This window comes from Cygnus olor, chromosome 11, assembly GCF_009769625.2.
Source record: "Cygnus olor isolate bCygOlo1 chromosome 11, bCygOlo1.pri.v2, whole genome shotgun sequence".
NCBI classification, from domain to species: domain Eukaryota; kingdom Metazoa; phylum Chordata; class Aves; order Anseriformes; family Anatidae; genus Cygnus; species Cygnus olor.
This window is the reverse complement of record NC_049179.1, coordinates 2813964-2838182: the sequence shown is the minus strand read 5'-3', so window position 1 is coordinate 2838182 and position 24219 is coordinate 2813964. Positions and strand designations below refer to the sequence as shown.

Here is a 24219-nt window from a genome sequence, read left to right as displayed (position 1 = left end):
ATGTCTTAGGAGAAAAGCAGATGGCATTACAACAGTAAAACAATTTGATCTGAAGAAGTGTAAGAAAAGATTCCAAGAAGTACCTGGAAGCTTATTTTCAGTAAAAGAAACATTTATTCCGTATGAAACATAGTTAATACATTTTAAAGACAAATGGATGCCTTTTTTTTTTTTTTTTTGACAGCATATCATTCCGTCTCATAGCTGAAGGGTAGAAACAAGACAAATAGCTCAGAAAAATCCAACAAATTAGTTCTTAAAATGACCAATTCAGTCTATAAACCACCTAAAAATTCTTTGGCAGAATAAGAAGTTTATTTAGATACAGGCTACGTGAACATTAAAACTTACTCTCAGGTAACGTAAGAGGGCTAAGGGATATGAATTGTCCTCCTGGCCTGCAAACAGCATGGTCATGCATGAAACATTATCTCCTCACACACCTCAAAACATGGTCTTTTCATTATGAGAAATGTCTTCATCGAACTTACTATTACTTATGTTACAGTCGATATCAGCAAACAAGTAACATTCATACAGCAGAAGCAAAAGGCACAAAGTTTAACAGAGCCCAAACAAAGCCGGCAAAAGCCTGGTTGGCTACTGGAGTTCTGGAACAGGTGATGTAAGCAGACATTTCTGTTCCAGTTTATAACAAAACTGGGTGCTGACCAAGAACAAACACAATATATTTTTCGTCCTTCCCAAAGTTGCTGCCTGTTTTATTAGGGGTAAAATATCTGTGGAAAATAAACTGGAAAGAAAAAAATATTACCAATTCTGTGCTGATCCATGTATGCTAAAAATATGCTTTATGTCTGAATTCAGAGTATGAGAAGTCAATTAAGAGCAAGTAATGTTTGGAAGAAAAGAGTGCTCAGTGCGGCTGCATGCAATTTTCAAGGCATGCAAATAGAAACTCAGAATATTACAAAACTCTCGCTCACTAGAGTCAATGCTGACTAGTTTTCATATTGTTAGCAGAGGATGGATCTACCCTGGAACACTTTTCTGTATCAACGGCATGTTTCAAGATGAAACACTTGATAAACATTCAGCTATAAAACTGAATTTTTGTAACCATTTATTCAACAAAAATTTGAAGAGACTGCCTGCCTTCTCTTCCCAGAAAACCCATAGTTTTTAAGTGGCCTCTTATATCAACTTCACTCAGGTGACTTGGACATTCTTCTCATTGAAAAGATTTCAAACCAACAATGTATAAACAAGCTAGAAGTCTTGTTTATTCTCTTGGGCTAGAAAACATCTAGAAATAATAAGGTTATCATTGGAATCTGGAATATTTTATTCACTTTAAATAAGGTTTAATAACTCCTTTGTAGAAGAATCTTGCTTTCATAGCCATCCATAGTTTCTTTTTTTATCCAATGCCTGACCTATGCTCTTTTTCAGAGATAATTGAAAATACTATAAATAGCTACAAATTCATTACTCCATTTAAACCCAGTTTCTGACAACACTGTAGGAAATTAAAAATTGTACTGTCAAACACACAGATCTGCTAAATAGAGCAGATTTATGCTCTCTCATGCGAGTTACATCTGATCTCAGCTATATTAGTCATATGATCAGTTTACAACTTATCTTTGCTCTGTCAACTACTGGTTTTCCAAAACTGTTTCTCCACAGGTTGAATCAAATTTGAGTCATTATAGCTTGTTGTTTTTTTCTTTGTTTTGGGTAAAGATTAATACACTAATTTAAAATGGAAGCATACTAGTGTAGGTTAAAACTCTAAGAAATAAGGAACAGTCTTCTGTGAAGCATGTAAGACTAAGAATTGTTTGAAAGATCTCCAAGCAATCACTCAGTAATCTTCTGGTTTTATCCAGGTCTCCTAATGAACCAGCATGATACCATAATTTTTATTTCTCATTCTGTCTGCTTATTAAACTAATTTATATAATATAGTCACAGATGGGTTAAAGCATTCTAAACACACGGATTCAAGTTCAGATATTTAGTTTACAGCAGTAAAGTTAAGTAACAGGCTCTGTGCTAGATGGCTATAGAGCAGAAAACTGGAAAGTGTATAAAATTAGAAATAAAAGTCATTAATGGGTTCCTTCTGTTAAAAAAAAGAACAATGACACTTTCTTCAATTTTTTTCCCCTTAGCAGGTCTGACATTAGGCTTTTGTCATTCAACTTGATTGTGAACAAGAAATTTAGTTTGATTTTAAGAATGCTGTCAATAACAAAGCATTGTCAAAATACAACTCTTCATCTGAAAACATCGGGTATAGAGGATCTTATTCCCAAATCTAAAACTAATATATCAGGTAGAAGAAGGGCAGGGGGAAGGTCAAAATAACAGCTTTTTAAAGAAGGCAAGAAGTTGTGTATATAGTCGCGAATCTGAACACCAGATAGATTATAGATTATCATTATGGATTATAATTCTATAGATTATAGGTTCTAATTCTTTCCATTTTATGAAGTCCAGCCCTCTACCCTTATAAAGGAAAAAAAAAAAAAAAAAAAACAGAACCACCATCTTACAAAAATAATTTCATTATTTAAAATGAATAGGTAGATCACTGCTGACCCTTCTGCTGGATTCCAGTAAACGAAGCTGTAGAGCAGCATCCCTTTTCCATTCAGAGGTAACCCTTTGAATTTTTGGATTCCGAATGTCATCCCCCCACACCCCCAAAAAGCAAGCAATATGCAGAACCATAGCTCTGCTTAACCTTTACACTATTAGTCAGCTACAAGGGGCCTGTGTATATTGGAAGGGGGCAGGGAAGAAGATGATGCTAAAGCTCATTTTCCCTCCTTAAAGATGTGACAGTTTGTTTTCACAACACCAAGACAGTAGGGGAAACCAAAACAAAACCCAAAAGCCCTTGTCTGCAGTAATACCACTCTGCAATACTGCCAAAGCAGTCAGTACTACCTATAGGCAGCAACATCTATTTGATATATGCAAAATGCTTCACAGAAATGAATTAATTACACACATTACACAAACAAAACAATTCTCTGTACCCACAGAAAGTGAGGTTAAGATAGTCAGTTACTACCAGAAACACGAGGATTCAATAACAGAGTAACTATAATTCAGATCTACAGATTTTTCAAGTATGGTCTTTTACTAGTCTTAGTCACCTGTGAGTAAAGTTATCCTCACATAACTGTACTTCCATCACTGTATTTACGTCTGTTAGGTGAAAGTTACATAAACATTTTTATACTCTGGATTATTTCATTAATTTACTCTAACCATGACATTAAACAGATTGTCTCAGATGAAAATTTGTAAGAGATTAATTTGAAACAATTATTTGTTGCTTTATATTCTTAAATTATTTTTGTATTCTTCTTAAATACTGACATTTTTGATTGGTGTTATTGGTGAATCTCTCAAGATAATATTATACTGATGTTAATACTGCACATTATATAACTGACCTGCCTGCAGACCCTGGCAAAGAGAAGCACAACAACAGCAAAGTAGTTCTGCTTCCTCTTTGGGTAATTACTCTTTTTTCTAGAAAATTCTCAGGTAAAACAGCAGACTTCTGCCTAGACCCCCCACCGCCCCCATCAGTCATTCATATGGGCACTAGATCATTCATCAGAACACTAAATCTATGCTTCAGCTGGATGCAGATTTGATTCTCTTATACTACTACTGAAAAAAAAAAAGACTCTTGGACAATATCAATCTTAATGGCAACATCAGTCTTAATGGGGCAGAAAGGAAAGTAGCAGAAAGCAGCCACAGGAGTCATGGCATATGCCATATATCTTGGCTTGAAGCTTTACAGCATCCTTCTATGAACATTACTTGTAATCTAGGAAATTTACTTTTTAATGTTCTAATACCATTAACAGCCAAGAGTGGCACTTTCTCCATTTGGCTGAAAAGCTAGCCCTATTGTCCTTTAATACTATTTGGAAAGTTCACTATATTTGCTTATCTATCAAGTGATATTTCTTTATGGATCCTGGTATTAATGTATCTAACCACCATTAAATGTTACTTTTCTATTTATAGAGCATGTTACCAATACAACTAACACCAAACTGCTATTTCAAACTCCCATCCAAAAAGCACACCACCTGCTTATTTTTAAACCTACAAGGCCTTCTGAAGAACTCATACGTATGGTCAAATAGACTATGGAATCCCATCTAAATATTTAACAGCCATACAACGAGACACTGGTCACTCTAGCTATTACTTCTTTCAGTATATAACATAATAGATTTTAAGGATAACAATAGATGCAAGTATGGCACATGCTTAAAACTGACTTTGGCTTACTGTGATTTCAACAGTTTCTGAAAAAGGAATAAATATAGTTTTGCATATTAGTGAATTAATTCAGCAGTTTAACAGTTATTTGGTAATTAAACTACTTCATAATATGTAGTTGCATATCAGAACAATTTAGAAGAAAATGTAAATTCCCAGATGGACAGGATGAGCAATTTTTTTGGAGACAGATGTCTCCTCTGGTGCTTCCCTACTGCTATGATAACAATGGGAAAAGAGAGGATTTTTCTGCAAATTCAAAGATGTTTTTGCTCAACTATTACTGAAGACATAAGCTGATAAAAAAAAAAAAAGACACTAATTTTTCAATATATAAACATATGTTAAGTTAAACTGTTCTCCACACCTTGTGTAAATTCATATTTGCATTTCTCTGAGAAGTCATCTTACAGTAACTGTAAGGTTAAAGTTGCCAACAAATTATTTATGAACTGCTAACATAATTGTTGAAGACATTTAGAACACTGTATTTCTTTCTCTAGGAACAAATTTGTGGTATAGTATTTATATTGCAAACATAAAAATCACATTTGAAGCAATTCGTCCTTAAAGCACAAGAAAATGACCTTAACTAAGTCTGCAAACAAAAAGAAGGGATTAATGCAATATGGTAATTAATATTTAAATGTAAAAAGTTAATGAACAGATTCCTAAAGTTAAAATGTGCTCTTCATTTGGAGAGCAGAAGATAGTTTAGGATAGTGTAGTTGAGTATTTATATGTAATGCACACAAGGGTTAAGAAGTAGACTACACGTGATTTGGAACACAGCTTCAATATTATCTGGTTAATTGTACAAACTTTTCTTTTATGCTTCTAGTTGTTACTCCAACTTAAAAGAAAAGACAATGTAGTATAAAAAGACAAAAAAACAATAGTGACCCTGAGAATCTTTTTTCCCGTTCTCACAGCCGCCGTATGTACAACATTATGTTGTCCTACATGAACTTGCTTTTAGTCAATACTCTCACCTCAAAAGGTGGTAAGATTTACAGACAATTCCATTTAATAGCTTGTTCCTATTTAAATGCAATCTACAGAAGGAATGGAAAACCTGAAGATAAAGATGTTATTTAGTAAGAATATGAGGATAATTGTATTACCAACTCAGTACAAGGCATATTAGCTTCAGTAAGTTAGAATATCACGACTTATTTCACATTACCTCAAATATACAAAAGATTTACTGTACAGTATTCAGAATAATCAGAACAACTTAATATTTTTGAAAAAGAGGAAGCATCAACATGGATTTCACCAAGTGTCAGGTCTGTCATTAGATTTGCCTGTATTTTTGATTAGAAGTTTTCTTTGCAGCATTATACCCTGAAAGCCAAAGAGATTTAATTTACGGTAAAGCTTAACACATATGCAGATATATACATATATATATGCTTACAGTATACTGAATGTACATTCAAAGTCTCGTACAATACTAACAATCTGTAATTATTACATCAAAATAATAATAATAATAAAATCCCTCCACTTCTTCACAGGTATAGAATTTTAATCCTCTAATTGATCTGGCCTGAGCCCTAGGATGAGCAATTCTCTACCCTGAATTAGATCCCTTCTGGACAGAGACTGCCATGGAGATTTGGACCATGTTTGCACTAAATCAATCTATGTAAGAGATTATTTTAAACAGCCTTGAGGTGTTTTTTTTTTTTTTTGTTTCGTATTTTTGGGGAAAATTTTCCTTTCCTTTTTTTTTTTTTTTTAGAAAGATGCTTACAAAAATGATCTGTGAACTAATGTGTTAAACCATGTACCTTCCATTTGTCATCAAACAGGTTTTAAGTATTTTCTGAAATGTATTAATAATATAACTATTTTTATAAACACAAAATTATGAAATGGATAGTTTTTGATAAAGAATCTTTCATTCGGTGAACTGTAGCAATTATCTGCGTTTTTTACATTTGAGAATTGTCACAAGCACAAACCACCACAACTACTGTTGATAGTATCATACAGTAACCCTACAGTATACACACAGACAGGAGCCATGCTTGCCAAACAGCTGAGCTGACCTTCACTGACAAGCACAGTAGACATTAAATATACTTTTAAATTTGCTGCAAAAACTGTATAACTTTTTTTTCTTGGCTTCAACTGACAACTATAGAGTTATATTTAGATTTCCACCCAAAAGTAAGAACCTCTACCTTAGAGCTATGAACCTAATTGAAAGACAGATGATAAAAAACAGAACTTTCACAAGAACCTTCTTATGTGCCAAAGAATTTTTATAATTCAAAATTTCTGTTTTACTGTAATAATATACTAGATTCTGTCTCATGAGATCATTTCATTCTTCCTGCATTTTCACAACACTACACTTAAAAGAAAGATTGGAACTTTCAGTCTTCCTTGATACTTTTACGAATTAGGAAATACTCTGAGCTATCAGTCTTCTCCTCCAGCTTGGCAATACTCTGGAGTCCCAGTACTTCACCTGCGACTTCCCAAGTATTTCCGCAGTCATATATAGGCATTATGATAATGCTGTGCTGGCATCAGTGCAGGATCAAGCAGATGGTATAGTGACAGAAGACCTTAAAACAAGTCTGCGGCTTGTGAAAATTCCACCAAAAACAATATTTATCTTGCTATCTTGTATCATTGCTTTTTTACATATGAAATGTCTTTGAGATGACAGTTAACCACAATCTCTATCATAAGACCCTTAACAAAATAACATACAGTGAATAAAAGATGTTTTTAACCTTAAACTACTTTTCTGTAACACTTTCAGTCTCAACAGCATTCTCTCAACACTCTTCTCAGTATATTGAAGGCTAATATGGTAAGAATTAGCCCTAATTTTAGAACAGCCAGATGTGTAAAGTAACCTCAAATTTTGATTTTACTTGCTAGCTATAGATTACTAAATCATAGTTGTGTATTGCACTAAATAAAAGTGTTTTTTTTTTTTTTTTTTTTTATATATATAATGTAATCACTGGCAGATTCATGCAGAATACAAGCATTGTACCACCTCTGCTGTGGAAAAAGTTACATCTTCATGATCAACAGAGTTTGCACATAAAAAAGCAATTAAGTAGTGCAATACCAGCAAATCCTTTCAAGGCACTAGAAATCCTGTCAGCTAAAGGTTAACTTCAGTATTCAGATGCTGGAACTGATATTAACCCTTTCTCTATCAACACATTATAAAAAATCCTACTGAAAGTGGCCTGCAGCCAAATTAAAAATGAATGAAATGAATGAAAACAGAATAGTTTAAGAAGAGAATGTTTTAAGAGACTTCAGGACTACTAAACAATCAGGTGAACATTATTTTTCTCTTTTTTTTTTCTTTTAACACTAGACATGCCCATTAAAAGACAAAAATTAGTGTCCTTAGTATAATCTTTACATTCTATTTCAGTTTTATTACATAAAAATGGTTGCCAATTGAAAGAAAATACTATTAGAAAAAATGCATGGGACTAAAAAAAGTTGAGGGTTAATTAATATAATTGCTTTTTTATATTTGCCTATTTCTTCCTTTTAATACAAAATGAACCATCAGTCTCCTAGTAAGAAAATAGTTTCAGCTACTATAACCTGGTCTCTGGAACTGCAGAAGACAGAACACTAATGTGTAATTAAAGGATGTACAAAAAACTATTAAATACCTTTGTGTTTTCTTAGGCTATGGATTGGGGGGGTGCATAAGAGAAGGTATTCTAACAAATAGGTTTAGCTTTGGAACAGAGTCAAGCGTTTATTCTAAGCAAGCCATTTCTTCAAAGCAAAGCTGCAGGGCGTTCATCTTCAAGATTAATCAAGACCCAGAAATAAATAAGCATCCGTAAAGCTCAATTTATTACTAATCTTATGATCAACTAGGAATACTGACTGATAAGTAAAACATATTTTCACCATGTATCCATATCTGAATTATTTAACTTACCTTTTTATATAAATTAAAATGTTCCAACTCATTGTGAAATTGAATACTATACTGCCTTACTTGACACTGTGAACTTACCAACATTACAAAATACACCCCCCCTCCCCCCTCCACACACACACTTTTTAAAAAAGAAGTGTTGATTCTTAAGTCTGTTTGATCTGGCAGTTTCATCAACATTGCAGCATTAGAAAGAAAATCAGTTACAAATCATTGCACTGTGTTAGCTAGAACAGCGGGAGGTACACTCGGAATGAAAATAAGGAAAGGAAACAAAGGAAACAAAAACGTATACAGACTAGATACAAAAATATGAAGAAGATACATACCTGGATTAATTTCTTCTTAAAAAAAAAAAAGCAGATTACATACCACCATCTTTATATTATTTTCCTTTTACGAAGAAATACTGTGCACAACTCCATTGCTATTTTCTCATTCTTCCTTCAGCCTTAAAAACGGTGCAATACAACATGAGGCTGCTTCTCAGTGATTCAACTCAAGTGCAATCAGGCATGCTGTCAGTCCGCAACAATATCTGTTCAAAATTCCATCATATTCCCTAAGCAGCATTAAATGCTTTCTCCACTAGCCCCCCTTCCTGGTGTTTTTTTTTTTTTTCCACCCTCCTACAACTTGTGGTAACAGCTAAGAGTAATTGTATTCATTCTGCATCTCAGATTTATTTCTCCACTATAACAGCAAAATGGGAGTCAGCATCTTACTCCTGGTCAGGTACAACATCAACAGGAGAGAACAGCAATCTTCCCGGTGTTTTATGTGCCGGTAGCTTCACCCATTGCTGTTTTCTTCTGACACTGTTTCTGAATGCAGTGTTCGCTGCAATAGCCACAGCCCTCTTGCGTGGAAGGCAGCCCCTCTGCTTCACAGATGGAGTAAAATAGGCTTATTGAGAGCCCATGCTCGTAGAAACAACACATGTAGTGCTTCGTGAGAGCTAGCAGGTGCACCACTGTCCACCAGGATAACAGGGAGAGATAGTATCTGTTGGTTGGTAAGGCCATGTTTCACCTAGCCTTTTATTTATCAGTTTGACATGACACCAAGAGAAACAATTGTATATTTTTTTTTCTTTCAGTGGGGATTTCACCAGCAGTTGATTATTGTTTTTTAATTTTTTTTTTAAATGAATCTGCTAAACAGGTTCCTAACAATTAACATTCCATGTTTATTTAAGGATGCTCCAGATAACAAGCAGTACATCACTTCTTTCTTTTCCATACAGTGTATTTCGTATGCTCTCAGTTAATACCTAGAGAGTAGGACTCAGTCATTTGTCTATTTGGATTCAAATAGCGGAACAAATTATTATTGTGCATGCAGGAAGTAAATCATTACCCTGTACAGAATATATTCGGTGTTCTTTCAAATGTTATCTGACTTAATAGCATGTGTGTAAGGCCACATTCAACATATTAAAGATGTATTCAAAACTCTGGCACATGAAGAACTATAGAAATACATTCAGAATGATCCTGTATAAAACCGTTCATGCAAAGATGCATACATACAATGCAAGCATAAAAGTCTTACAAAACATATGTACATGCATACAACCGCAGCTATACTATTACCACTTAAAACTTGAGAGATAGCAACACTGAAATGCCACATAAAATACAAAGTTTTCTGCTAGAAAATTATATATAATTCCTGCATAAAGATAAAACTTCAGAATTTCTGGTCATATTTGTAACAAAGAAACTAGGAATTCAGTTATTTACATCTAAATTACATTAAGGATACCTTGAGTAAAATTAAAAGATAGTGGTTAAAAGTATTTAACAATTTCTAGTAATAGTTATTTAAAGCTCTATTGGTTGTAGCTTTCACTTTCTGCAATCGTATTATTATTAGCAATGGGGATCTTGGAACACAATGCTTTTTAAGTATAATTTACAGATGGAACAATTCTAGAATATAATCACTTATATCCAGTAATTGGGCTTTTTTTGTATATCATTATAAAAATAATTATGCACCATTATCATCTTTTGTTGAAATGAATGGAACCTATACTCCTTTTAATTAGACTTATAGTTAAGAAGTAGATGAATGTTATTATTCACATTTTATTGTAATTTTTAGCCTATAGTAATTAGTTAGTATTCTATCTAAACTTATACAAAATGATGTTTCAAATCTACCATGTTGCATGCCAACAAAAATGCAATAAAACTTATAAATGCACAATATAAAATATTCCACTGATATAAATATTCAGTGATATATGCCTAATTACATGAGATGTAATAATAATGCCTCTCAAAAATCAACAAGACTGCTCATTAAGGATGCAAAATATGTAAAAAAAAAAGAATCAGGCAGCCTAATCAATCATGGCTACCCACAGTTGATATATGCTTATGACAAATTAACTGTGTTTCTGTGAAGATTAAGCAAATGGTTTTGAGACTACAGACAGTAAAAATGGTAAATACTGGGAAACTTTTGCAAAAATAGATTTTTTTTCATTTAATAAAAATTGTTTACAAATAGCGTTACTCATAACACTTAGTGTTGTCATTTTCAAGCAAGTTGCTATGTATTGACCCTTTTTATACTAAACTGGAATGTTTTCAGGTGTTGAATGGTTTAATTTGAAGCCACTTATTTGAGAGCAAGGAATTTTGTTCTGCAAAATTTATCTTTCAATTGTTTTTATATTGATATATATAAATATCAGGTGAAATGTATATATACAATGGAAAAAATGAAGAAAAACACCAAAGACCTTCAGAACTAAATTATGATTTATCTACCCTGGAAATAAACTTCCATACAGAACTTTCAAAAACCAGCAAAATGCTGATTTTTCTTGCAATGATCTGGACCAATCAAGAAACTAATTGTAGTTAATATACATCTTAATTACCTGCAACCAGATTTACCCAAATTCATCTTCACAAGAAAGCTATTTTATATGTCTGTTCACATGATCTACACAGAGATGTGATTTTAAGAACTTTTTGAAGTAAATATACGAGCAGAGATTTTCATTCTGTATAGTACCTAAAATAAGTGTAAGTATGTTCTCACAGTTCAGGTTGTGCAGATACTTCCATGTTAATGACTGGAATGAAGCTACTGTTCTTGAAAGAACATCCATACCACCTTCAATAAACTAACACAAAGGAGCAATTTGGACACATGGGTCATTTGCATTTTTGTGGTTACTTGCCATGATCCCCATGTGTTGATGAAGTCATCTTTATTAAACACACCTTTAAGGGCTGACACTGATTTAATGTACTTCATGGATAGCATTAAAAATATAACTGCCACTTGTATAATTAACAGTACAAATACAGTCTATATACAGATGCTGTGATTTCTCTTACACAATTCTAGCCAATCCCGGTATCTTAATAGTAACAGCAACTACTTTATCCTACCAACTCACACATGGAGAAAATCTATAACGCACCAAAACCAAACACAACCCCCATCCAAAACCAAAAGCCACAAACAAAAAATAAATCCCAGTGGCATCTAACAGCCTTCACATACATCTATTCTGTATGCCTATTTCAAGTATTAGGTGACCATGACAATCAGCAACGATTCTTTGAGGCAGCCATCTGTCAGTGGTCAAGTGTTCTTGGTATAAAGCAAATGGTGCCAATGAAGTTGCATTTGAATAAAATGAATGCAATGAAGCTCCAGGCACATGTACATGGGGGAGAGAGGTCATAAAAAACACAAACTCATATAGAACAGAACAGGATACCCTGAGCTGGAAGGAATCTGCAAAGAACTGAGTTCCTGGCTCCACACAGAAATACCTAAAAATTAAAACACATGTCTAAGAGCATTGTTCAAATGTTTATTGAACTGCAGACTTGGTGCCATGACCGCTAACCCTGAGAAGGCTGTATCTCATAGTACTCACTGTACATGCAAGATGAAGTTGTACAATCTGAAGATGTAAAAGAAAGGTAATTAGCTCCGTTCCAGGATAATTATAATATGGACAACTACTGAAAGGGAAATTGATCAAAACTACTAACATACCTTAAACAAATGACTACTACTTTAGTCACTGCTAACCTGCATGGAACTCAGACTACTAATCAAGAGGAATACTTCCATGCACCTTCACAGCTCCAAGGTAAAACAAATCACCCCAACAAGCCTCAGGACAGACAGTGACTATGATCTTTCTCATCTTTTCTAAAAAGAGTCAGACTTTTCCTTCTGTTTTTTTGACTGGATAGCTTTGAAATAAATAAATAACAAAACTATTAGAAATGAATAAAAAGCTGAAACCACAGCTGCAATGCATCTAATAACTTCTCTCACTTATAAGGATTATTATTCAGAGAAATATTGTTGCACGTGAGAACACATGTAGTAGTACCCTTTGATCCTGGTTAAGTAGTTTAAACTCTGATGCTCTTCTGTAGGGGAAAAATGAATTCAGTAATTTCAAAGTTGTTAAAACTTTCCCAAATTTACTTATCTTTTCAAACTACCTTAGAACTCAGCTTATAAAATTTTGAGTCCATCTGCACCCAAACTATACCAGTATGTATTTCATTCTCTAGGCTAAAATACACCTTAGGATATCAAGCTCTATATGGAAAACAAATCCATCTGAAATATAGTGTAATAATCTAATACAAAGCAATTTTATATTTAGAAACCAATTACATTCTGAAAATGGGACAACAGCTTTGCCTGTACAGTTGCATTTTTACACACACAATTATTATTTTTCTTAAGTTTCAGCATCTGTAGAAAGAAAACAATTGTTTGTATATATTGCTTAGGAATAATAGCTTGTCAAGTGAAAATATTTCAGAGATTTCCATTACTAATTCTAGGTAATAAAACCAGTGGTAAATAACTTCTTTAGGATATTAATTGACTGTTTCTATTGCTGAATACTTATACAGAAATGGTGATTTTTATAAACTGATTAGAAGCAATTTAAATTTCGTGATGAATCTCAGCCTGAAATTTGGAAAACCTGCCACAGAATTAAGCTCTCTCTATGCCATCTTCCACCTCTCTAGTCTTATTAGCAGACCAATATTCCTTCCCTTTCATTACAAAAAGGCAGTAAGTGTGTCAGTTCTTAAATTGATCAATTAAAAATAAATAAAACCAATCGATCAGTTCTTAAATCACGTATTCTAAATCTAGTCAGAGATTATTTCTTCCAGATTAGAAGAAGAAAAACAGCTGGGAAGAATAGAAAGGCAGTTTCTGCAGTCAGTTGGAGTGAAATCACGCGGTCTGCTTGCAGCCGCAGGGATGCACAACAACTGCTCCCCCGGGGTGTGTGTGTGGGGGAGTCTCTGCAAGCAGCCGGCACGGACTCGGCTGCGGTAGGCGGGGCGACGACAGCGGCCGTGCGCTCCCAGCGCCCCCCCTGCTGGCAGCTCGACGTCCCCGGGCCCGCCGAGCGGGGCGCGCTGCTGCCCGCAGTTGTCGGGACGCTGACGATTTCAAATCGCCTACGGACGTGGTCTGCGACAGCCACACAACTATCAGAGGTGATCACGCTACTTTTACTTCGTTTTGGTTTAGCCTATGGAAAATTGTCATGCCTGCAATGCTTAGCAGAATTTCTATTTTATTAAAAACGTAAAGGAATGTATAGAATAGAGCACCCCCACACCATTTTTTTTTTTTTTTGGAAGCACATACAGTTTTAAAGACATTCTTCTCTCACACCATGATTATTTTCTTTACGGTAAACCTCACTGTTTTTTTCTAGAAAGAAGCCTTTATACTGAGAAGAGAAAAGAGAAAATAACTATTCATGACATGCAAATCTTGACATTTCATAAGTGCATAGGATCCACCTGTAAGTTGTTTTTATATTTATACTTCAAGATGACTAGGAAGTATTTTGGATTTTTTTTTTTTGAAGTTATGGAGGTTCAGACCATTTCTTATTTCCACTAAACCTTCTCTAAACACAACTTCTTTAAACTTATTGTTAGGTTTATAAAATTATGCGTTTTAAATTCCATAAAGTGAGGTAAAAGCAGCTAGAAGGTTTTAAAATCAATAGAGAACACGTAATTTTAAAAGCATAACAGCTTTTCGACAATTTAAACAGAAGTTGGCTCTGACTTCAGAAAGGAAAATATATTAACTAATGCATTGTGCAATTACTTATTTTTGCTCTCTTAAAATTGGATATAAACTTATTATTGGTGCTACAGACATAAAAGCATAACGAACTCAGAGTAATAAACTTGTCTGCTTTTTCTCGTTGCCCCCTTATACAAGTCAATTTTTATTATTTCCTCTTACAAGTAATTTATTTCTATTGATTCTTTACAACTTGGTTCCAGATAAAACAACCTGTATTATAAGCAAACACTGCCACAGATCAAACTACATGCATTAGACTTTCCATTTCTCTGCTCTATCAACGCATGCATCCTGGTCCCAGCTGAGGAACTGATTGTTGCCTTCAGCCAAGGAGTTTGAGTTTCTTTGATGCAGGATCTCGTACATGCTAATGTACAGTACATGCTAATACCCTTGGTTGAGTTTTACTGAGATAGCTGTAATTAAAGTGTGAGCAAGATGAGAAGAAAAGGGAAGTTGTGGGATGACTCAAATAAGAAGAAGAGAAGGAAAGAGAATCTGAAGATGGCAATACAATATCAGCAAGGATCAGTCCATTGCAAGGAGCAGCAGAGAGATCCTTCCCCACTTTGCTGGCCCAGTGGAATACGAAAACAGAACAGAAACACCCAGTCTTATTGGGATGATGCACATATTTGTGATTAGCCTAGTAAGTTATTAATCCTAGCTTTCTCTTGTTCACGTTAAGAAATAAATAGTTGCTTTGCACTCAAGTTATGTTTATCCTGCCTGTAGAGTCTCTTTGCACAGGGAAAAGCTCTTTGGAACAAAAGTAACCTAGAGGTGGAAATTTTCAGTATCTCCATTCCACACAGCCCTCAGTCATATACTTAAATTCAAGTATATACTTAACAGCCGTACTAATGGCACTAATTAAGAGTCTGAACCACCAAACTGTCAAAGAAAAATTTATTTGGTAGTGAATTGAAAACAAATGGCCAACCTCACTAATTTGATAATGGGTAAGGTGGGTAGATGGCAAGAGGGTAGATCACCAGAAAATTCTGTAATGGTGAGACAGGAACTCTAAAGCAGGTGCTGAAATGACTCTAAAAGCTGAATATTTGCAACAATCCTTCTCACAGTGCTAGGACTGACAGAGCAAAGGGATATATCATTTATAACAAACCTGGAAGCATAGTAATTTGCTCCCCTGGATATTTTTTCCCCAAGCCTTCACTCTCTAGCCCCTGCTTAGATTCTGTCAATAACTTTTATTAGCTTTCCATTAGTGTCATTCCTTCTGCCAGGTCTTCATCAGTGCTCCTTTCTCAATTGGACAGTGCTTTTTTCCATCTCCCACTGCTGGGGGAGATCCCAATTTGTGCCCAGTTGCTGGCCATCCCAGTACCTCTCCCCTCTCACAGCGTGACTTTTCCTTTCTTGCTATTACAAGAAGTACTCTGTCAATTCTTATCATTAACTCCAACTCTCCACAGCTTAATGGATTCTTGCCTTTAACCATCCTACCTATTCATCTTTATTACCTTTACTGCATTCAAAAAAACATCTTTTGCTTCCACAGAACAGTATTCTGGAATGACAGTTGATTGATACCATATTTTTCCTGTTTTATGTGAAGTACACATTCTCACTTCTAAATTTTCTCTGAGAACCCTGTTGCATTTCATAGTCTTCCAAGCATCACCTCAAATATTCACAAAATCCTCTATAATTCAGTTACAAATATGCTCTAGGAGCTATATAATTCTGTAGCATATTGATTTAGCCATTGACTATCAACAAAACCAGTAATAAATAATTTAACATGGGTCCAAAGACACTCTGCACATCACTATAACAGGTTGCTGGAAATAGATATTGAAATGGGGGAAGGTAAAGAATGTTACAATGGTCTCTCTGAACTTTGAAGTAAAAGGGAAAATTGAAGTTTAATTCTGGAATAGAGTATGTTACAGGATGGTTACAAACCATCTTGTTTGTTGATGTTCTTTTATGACAGTCAAGAGAGAAATCTTAGGTTTCTGACTCTCTATATTATTATTTATATCTCAATTTTTGAAGAAGAAAGCAAAATAATAGTTCCTTTTCTTTGTCTAACAGATTTCTTAAATGATGATGCAGCAGGTCATAAAGGTTCTTTCCTGGAGTCTATCATTCTTAATACCTTCATTTAACTCAGGAAGGCAATTTTTACATTTCATGTCAATTTAAGGGGAAAAAGAAAATCATAAAAGTGTTTTTTGTTGTTGTTGATGTTTTGTTTTTAGTAGTGTATATCTTGGCACAGAAGTCATGAGACATTGAAGACAAAATAATGGAATAATTTTTCACTTGAACCATAGTCCAATTAGAACATTACTAGTAACATGTTAAACAATCTACCAATGGAGCAGCATAAAACTTAGTTACTTCCATGCATCTAGCTGCTATGTTCATTTTTTACCATGACGTTCCTTTATACCTCACTGATTTGAGATGTGCTATCTTGGCCTACTAGCTGAATTTCTAATCCATTAACTCTACTTAGACCTACATCTTGCAGGCTGCAGTCATGTATGATTTTCCTTTTGTTTTACTACCAAACACGAGAGGCTTGTGCAATCTTTACTTTCACTCCTTGAGAGTTAACACTGGGCATTGAAGGCCAGATTTCCTTACTTTTATGCGCTTGAATGCATTTGTCAATGAGGTCTTATCAACAGGCCAAAAGGTACCAGTTTGATAAATATCATACAGCTTTTCTGTGCTGATTGAATTTATCTTGGAATAAAGATTAATCAATTTCACATGAACTCTTAGAGGAAATAATTGTTATCTGCAAACATTGTACTCCTTGTTGTGGGTTCAGTAGCTAAACCTAAACAACTCAGTTTTGTCCTGCTGATTCACTGATCTGACGAAAGGCCATTCGCTAAGTAAGCTTTCCAAACAACACTTCTTGAAAGACTAAAGGACAGCCATTAAGTGGTCTCAGAACTGTTAGTCCAATCTTTTCATGTTGCCCCTTTTACCTTCTTCAAGTACAGTCAAAAAGTTCAGACAAGATATTCAAGATAATTTTTTCCAGAAGTCAAACTACTTGATATAGCCATTCAATAATCTTCAGACAATAATAAAATCAAGAATGATTCATGAAGGGAATACATCCAAGAAAGTCCTTCAACTACTTTGATATTTTGAACTGCCTCATAATGTCAATTAATATTCTAAACCATTGCCAAAATATCTTTAAATGGGCAAACTTGCACTGATACTAAATTCACTTGATTGAAAAGAAACTGCAGTTAAACATTTCTTTGTATTCATATTGTCAGTTCATTTGTCACTGTTTAAATATTTCACCTCTGAAATAAATTCATAAAAGTTATGAAGAAATGCATCTTGTTTGCTGATAGTCATTTAGCCCAATCAATATGCTGATTGTCACTTGAACACTATAATTACGTTTTAATTGAGTAGGGATACAGATATTTATTATGATCAAGTTAAAAAAGGAAATATTTGTCTATTTACACTTGAAGACACTTACATGTCAATCACTACTTGGAATACAGGGACACAAAGTTGCTCAACTGAAAGATTTTTGAAAACTTTGAAGTTTCATTGGACATGTTGTAGTCTTTTAAAGGGAATCTTTTCATTAATCTCACAGCAGCATAGCTCCTAAGCAAAGAAGGATTTCTGCTTACCCAGTCCAAAATTCCCATTGCTGTCACTGTGTAATATTCGCTTTAGTATTAGTTTGTCAAGTTTTTTTTTTCTGAACAAGACAGTAAATCAATAATGCTGACAAAACTAAGCTACAGATAACTTCTGTTAGTGAGTATTCACATACTGAACATGACCACTGTGTCTATCATGTGGATAACCTTGAATCACAAAGAACAGCATAAAAGCAACACAGTGAATACTGAATTGTCTATCAACTTTTGTTAGTATTGGAACACACACCAAATATTTTTAATGATATAAATATTGACATTTAGATATACTACGCACATTCTACAAACTAAGAAATAAGACACGTAAGGAAGATACATCTAGGCTAATCCATGCCACCGCTTTTATTTTTTTTTAGATCATCTCCAGTTATAAGCCAATTAATATGGTGTCACTATCTCACCGTCTTTCCTATACCAAACACAGTCGTGGAAGGGTACAAGGGATAACTTATTACAAGTAGTTTTCTGTTTAATGTTAGCCTTCAAAGTCAATTATCCTCATTTTTTTGTAAAAAAAAAAAAAAACAAAAAAAAACATATATATATATATATATATATACACACATCCATCTCAGGAGGTGACATTTATTCAAGAAGCAAAAAAGTCTCTAGAATAGATAGGGTTAGTAGTTAAAGATAAGATCAAAATGACATACACTGTGGTGTGTAAGTGGGAAAGAAGAAAAGGGAGAATGTATTTGATTGTATTTAAGGTTGACACTGAGCCAAAAAAAACAACAACAACAACAAAAAAAAAAACAACCACACACTCTAAACCCATCCTCTCATAATTATTACCAGTACTTAATAGCTCTGATTTCAATTCTGTTAGAAAATTGAGGGGAAACAAAAAAACAAAAAAAAAAAACCCAACCTGTTCATTGTCCCTAATGATACAGTAAACATGAAGCTGAAAAAACAGGAGTTGGATTCTAGAAATTCTTTTTTGGGTTTTTGTTTTTAATCAAGAGGCAAAGCTACAATTAAAGGTCCCTATCTGGTCCTGCAGTGTCTTTTAAAACACAACTTATTCCTCACGTACAATTTTTCCTCAAATGCTTAGATTCTGTCCCCTCCCATATATAGAAGTGATTTCCCTCATACTTTTATCTTAGCATTCTCACATCCTAAGAGATTCCAAGAAACCTTAGCTATTGCAAGCAGACACTGTGGCAAGTTTTTTGATTTTTTTTTTTTTTTAAATATAGAAAGACACATTCTCCAGACCAAAAGCTTGGCACTTTTCCTATCTGGTCAATATTTGAGTAAATATTCATTAGCTGCCATCCCTGTGGTGAACTACTGGCTGTCATCTCATATTTATTCAGAACTGCCAAACTCAATCTCTTAATTCCATAGACTAACGTTAAAAGCATACATCCCATATATTCTTTCTGGAACTTCAGGTCCTTCAAATGGCACTTTGCTGTCCAGAGAGTTGCTAATAAGCCACCTATGTATTTTCCAGTGCAGTAACAGTTCATGTTTATTGTATTTGGGAAGAGATAACTGAAGCTGCAGCACTCCAATTTCTCTGTTATGGGCAGATATTGTGTAGTTGTCTGTTTTAAAGACCATCCACACGAGAAATCTCCCCACACACACTCATCTCTATTCTAAGTTAAACCTACTTCCTTAAATAACCAAGAACAGTGGAAAAAAAAAAAAGTTATATATATATATTGCTATTGCTGTAACTCTGCTCTTAAAAGCCTCCAGTGATGGATATCGTACAGCCTGCTCCAATGCTTAAGAACCTTCCTTGCAGTTGAACCTTCCTGAAGGTCAATATTTCTTTTCCCAATTCCTTATAGACAAGGACAGTTCCCTTCTTGGGGAAGCAGGATCTTACAGTACACCTACATACAGACGTTACTTTCTGTGATGAATTACTCATTTTTCTCATTCATTTTATCATGATAATTACTAATTTTCTTTGTAAATATTATACTGTCTGTAAAACACATTAGAATTGTTTAGTTTTCTGATCTTCTTGTGCTACATATATTCTTTAACTTTCTTGTGATGGCCCTTTTTTACCCACAAAAACACTTGCAAGTGGAAATCTTATTGTGATTAAGCATTGGTAGAGATTTATCCTTCATGACTCAGATTTTCTGAGCAAACACTTGCACTTAATGTCGTATCAATTACTCTAAATTGACATGGACTAAAGCACAAGTAGAATTTAAACAAAGAACAAAATAACATGCCAATAAAAAGGAAGTGTAGTGACAGCTTCAGAAATTTGCAATCTAGGTCATCTCCTCTTAGTAATCCTTATCTTTTTATTTTGTTTCTCACATAAAAACATTGGAAATTCCAAGATTTTTTTTTCTTTTTAAATATATGCTGTAGGTACTATATCAATGCAAAAACAATGTTCCATTCAGTTTGTAATCTCATCTGACATAAAATACATTGAGAAGGAAAAAACAAGGTATAGTGGTACACAAAAGGCAGACAAACAGTATTGGTTTTGGTTCTCCACTGAAAGTGTGTTTTTTGAACTAATTAATTAAATCTAAAGATTCTAAAAATTTAAATCCCAGATGATGTGGATGATAGTAATCTAACCAGTTGGCTATGATACAGATGTATTGCCTCAATTTGAGAGAAGAACACACAACATTAAAAGCCTATGAAACACACAAATATATTAAGTAAGTCTATTTACAATTTTGTTTGACGGTTACTAGTAAGTCTGACATACTCTTTCAATGACTAGAGAACACACCAACCTCTAGCTCATTGGTTTTGAAGCTAGCATTGACTGGCAGTGGTGTAGTGGCCACTGGTCAAATAGGCACTACTTCACTAAGAAGATTAACCAGAATTTAAAAAGCATCATTGGTGTTTTGAAAATATGAATTGGATTTAGGCACCAGAGAAAATAGGCTTCTGGACACGTCTCTCCGGGCTGTACTATAACTGCCATACACAGGGATGACACGAGTTCATTGTTTCTGAAAATTTGTTTATCTTCAGGATGAAAAGACAAAGACAAAAAGACCAATATAACCTACAACCTAAGCCACTGAGGCATGCAGATATTGCCTTTTAATATTTGCAAACTGGAAATAAAAATACTACTGTATTTACTATGAGCGTGGTGAAGCACTGAAACAGGTTGCTCAGAGAAGCTGTGGATGCCTTAGAAGTGGCATGTGGATGCCTAAGAAGAACCTTAGAAGTGTTCAAGGCCAGACTGGATGGGGCTTTGAGCAACCTGGTCTGGTGGAAGGTGTCCCTGCCCATGGCAGGGGGGCTGGAACTAGATGGTCTTAAGATTCCTTCCAACCCAAACCATTCTGTGATTCTTTCAAAGCAACCAAATCCTTCCAAAACAACTAGATGTATGAAGTTACAATTTCTGGATTAATATGTAATGAAGATAAAATGGCCTAACTACAATAATTTCTCACACATCTAAAGAAAGTTTCAAAATCTCACTTTTTTCTGTTTCAGGGAAAAAAACAACCACCACCACCTGAGGGGCGGGAACCATGTGGATTTTTAAGAACCAGTGGAGGGAACTGGCTCTATTGGAAAGTCAGCAATCACAACCTCGGATTCTGCTGTAACTAATAACAACTTACACAATGAAGAAATCTTATACTAAGTTCTTCCTCCACCTGAGAAAATTCTTTACGTTACAGTAATACAACAGTAGTTTTAAGAAGAGCTCTTACCTTCTGAATAGCCCTGGCCCATCTTGCTTTTGCAAAATTTCTTCCAGTTTGATTTTTATTTCTTCTGGTGAAAGAAAAATTGTTTAGAATAACAAAGTATAGAAAAAAATTAAAGAGCTCTTGTAAGTGTACAGACACACTGATCAAGGCTAGGTAAAACCATAGTCTTTTGTGTTTCTTCTGTATATACTATATGCTTTTTATACTAGAAAATATTAGCTCTATGGAAGTTATTCTTAATATGAACTTATGAAAATTTATCCTGGTATTTCTTGGAAAAGTAACTTTATACTTAGCAGGAAAATAAGCATCACACAGCATCGTCTTTCTACTCAGTATGTTGAGCTGTTCATTAAGTACTCTATCAGTGAGTGCATTCACAAGTAGCTTTACTTTGCACATAATAATTCCAAACAAGATATATTTAAACATGTAGGAAAATTCTTTATTATGATCTCTTTAGGTCTCAACATGGAAGATTTTATTCATATGTGACGAATGATATATTATGAACTAGATCACTATTTGTTATAGTGGATAACCAGTTTCTAGTTCACTTTTTCCAAAAGGAAAATTAAAGTTACAAATAAATATATATATATATTATTTCAAAAACCTTTAGTTTTGTATGGATTTGTATGCTGAAATTAATAACATATAAAAAGCCATTATTTTAAGTCTTGATAATTAATATTTTGATTGTCTTACTTTCATTACAATGAATATAAGGATAGACAAACACATTTCTCTCTCCTCTTTACTCTCTCTACTTGGGTCCTTAGTTGATAAAATAGAGCAGAATGTTTATAGTGAAAAGTCCCTAGATCTGTTGGTGATTTAACTGTAAAATTAGAGCATGGCACACACATGCTTGATTCAGCATACAGGGAAAAATATACAGATACTAGACAGTAAACAAAACACATGCCAGTAATTCCACATGCTGATATTCTCTGCTGTAACAAAACATCAGACTGCAGTTCTGAAACAATTCTCATCTATCCAGGCATTCCGAAGCAATTAGTATATGTTCAAGGACAGAAGACTGGCTCACAGTAACCCCTTTGGATTACTAGGAGCTACAGTAATTCTAAGAGTATACTTGGCTTGCAAAGACATGACCCTTGCCCTTATATAATTAACAAGTTATGAAGGAACATTGGCAAAGGAACATATTTCCTCCTTATTCTGCTTCACAAGTAAGGATTACAAGATCTTTGATATCAAATGGCAGGATAATATGAAAAAAGTGGTGGTGGTTGGGAGGCGGGGCGGGGCAGAAGACCCTGAATTTTCTCAGTAAAGACAAATCTTTGTGAGACAGTTAAGCACTGTCATCCGCTGTTTGCAAATAGCACTAAAAGAATTACTGAGAGGTTATCTTAGAACCATCAGCTCTAAAACCTTCAGCTAAATCTCTAAGAGGAAAAGAAAAAAAAAGCAACCAAAACAAAAACTTACATTTAATCAGCTAAGCATAAGTAACAGAAATCTTTGAAACAGGAATGTCATGCAAGAGATTGCCCCCACACTCAGAAGCTACACAAATCAATTTTAATGAGATTTCATTATTCAGCTGTTTCACCACACCAGTGAAGAATGTTGTTTTAAGTTGTAATATACTAACTCAGTTCATGGCTTTTACACACAGGTTAAAGTCATTAGTACAATCTCTAGCACTCCTGAGGAATTTCTGTAATTCAGAATATACAGCCTCATACAATAAGAGGTAAGTAGTAAAATAAGAGTATATAGTAAAATTTTATAGGTGTAATATATGGAGGACTGTAGCAGCCTCTCCACTAAGTAAGGTTGCAGAGTATTTATACTATACTTTAGTAATATCCTTAGGTCCACACAATCCTACTTAATTATCTTGGATTTCTGGAATAATGTTCTTTTATTTGAAGAGAAAAGTGTTCTCTCTGATAAGCACAGTGGACTGAACATGATGCAAGTGAAGCATGAAGAGGTTTGTCCTCCCTTGCTCTTATCTTTGGGGCTGCATATTTGCAGGTTCAGCCTTTTTCCTACTTGCCTTTGTTGTTTTTTTTTTTTTTTTAATATGACGTAAAACATCCAAGTGATATTAGAAATTAGTCCATTCCATCTCATTGCTGTTATTTAGATGGGAAAGATAAGGCAATAATTAACCTCGGGAATTTTTAAGGTAATTCACTTCAAGGTCAGATGAAGAATTGATTATCAATGTTGATTCAGAAGAAACAGATTAAAACAGTTTTCTCTGCCTTAACTGACAGTAAGCAGGGTCAAGAGCATTCTTACATTCTGAGGGATAGTGTACAAAGTCAGACAAAAGCATTTAGTTAGCCTGGATAACTTTTAGAAAGTCATTGGTCTGTGATCAGTCTGCTCAGCAGTGCAGACATCTAAGGCAGAGTGTTCAACACTCCTCCTTATTCCAGTGTAGATGTTTTATGTAAAAACTCAGCATAGACAGGACAGAAGCAGCTTTCTA

At 34.4% G+C, this 24219-nt stretch overlaps 1 protein-coding gene across 11 annotated transcripts in view; it reads right to left on the bottom strand.

Moving 5' to 3' along the window:
* UNC13C (unc-13 homolog C) overlaps positions 1 to 24219 on the bottom strand; it is a 222125-nt gene that overhangs the window by 169283 nt on the left and 28623 nt on the right. For 5 of the 11 annotated variants that reach the window (XM_040569745.1, XM_040569747.1, XM_040569748.1 and 2 more), the window contains one exon: positions 21741 to 21804. In XM_040569745.1, the coding sequence (XP_040425679.1) occupies positions 21741 to 21804 (64 nt within the window). Of the gene's footprint in view, positions 1 to 8559; positions 9280 to 21740; positions 21805 to 24219 lie in introns of those variants that run through there. The other 6 variants (XM_040569738.1, XM_040569742.1, XM_040569743.1 and 3 more) reach the window with 3 other exon arrangements.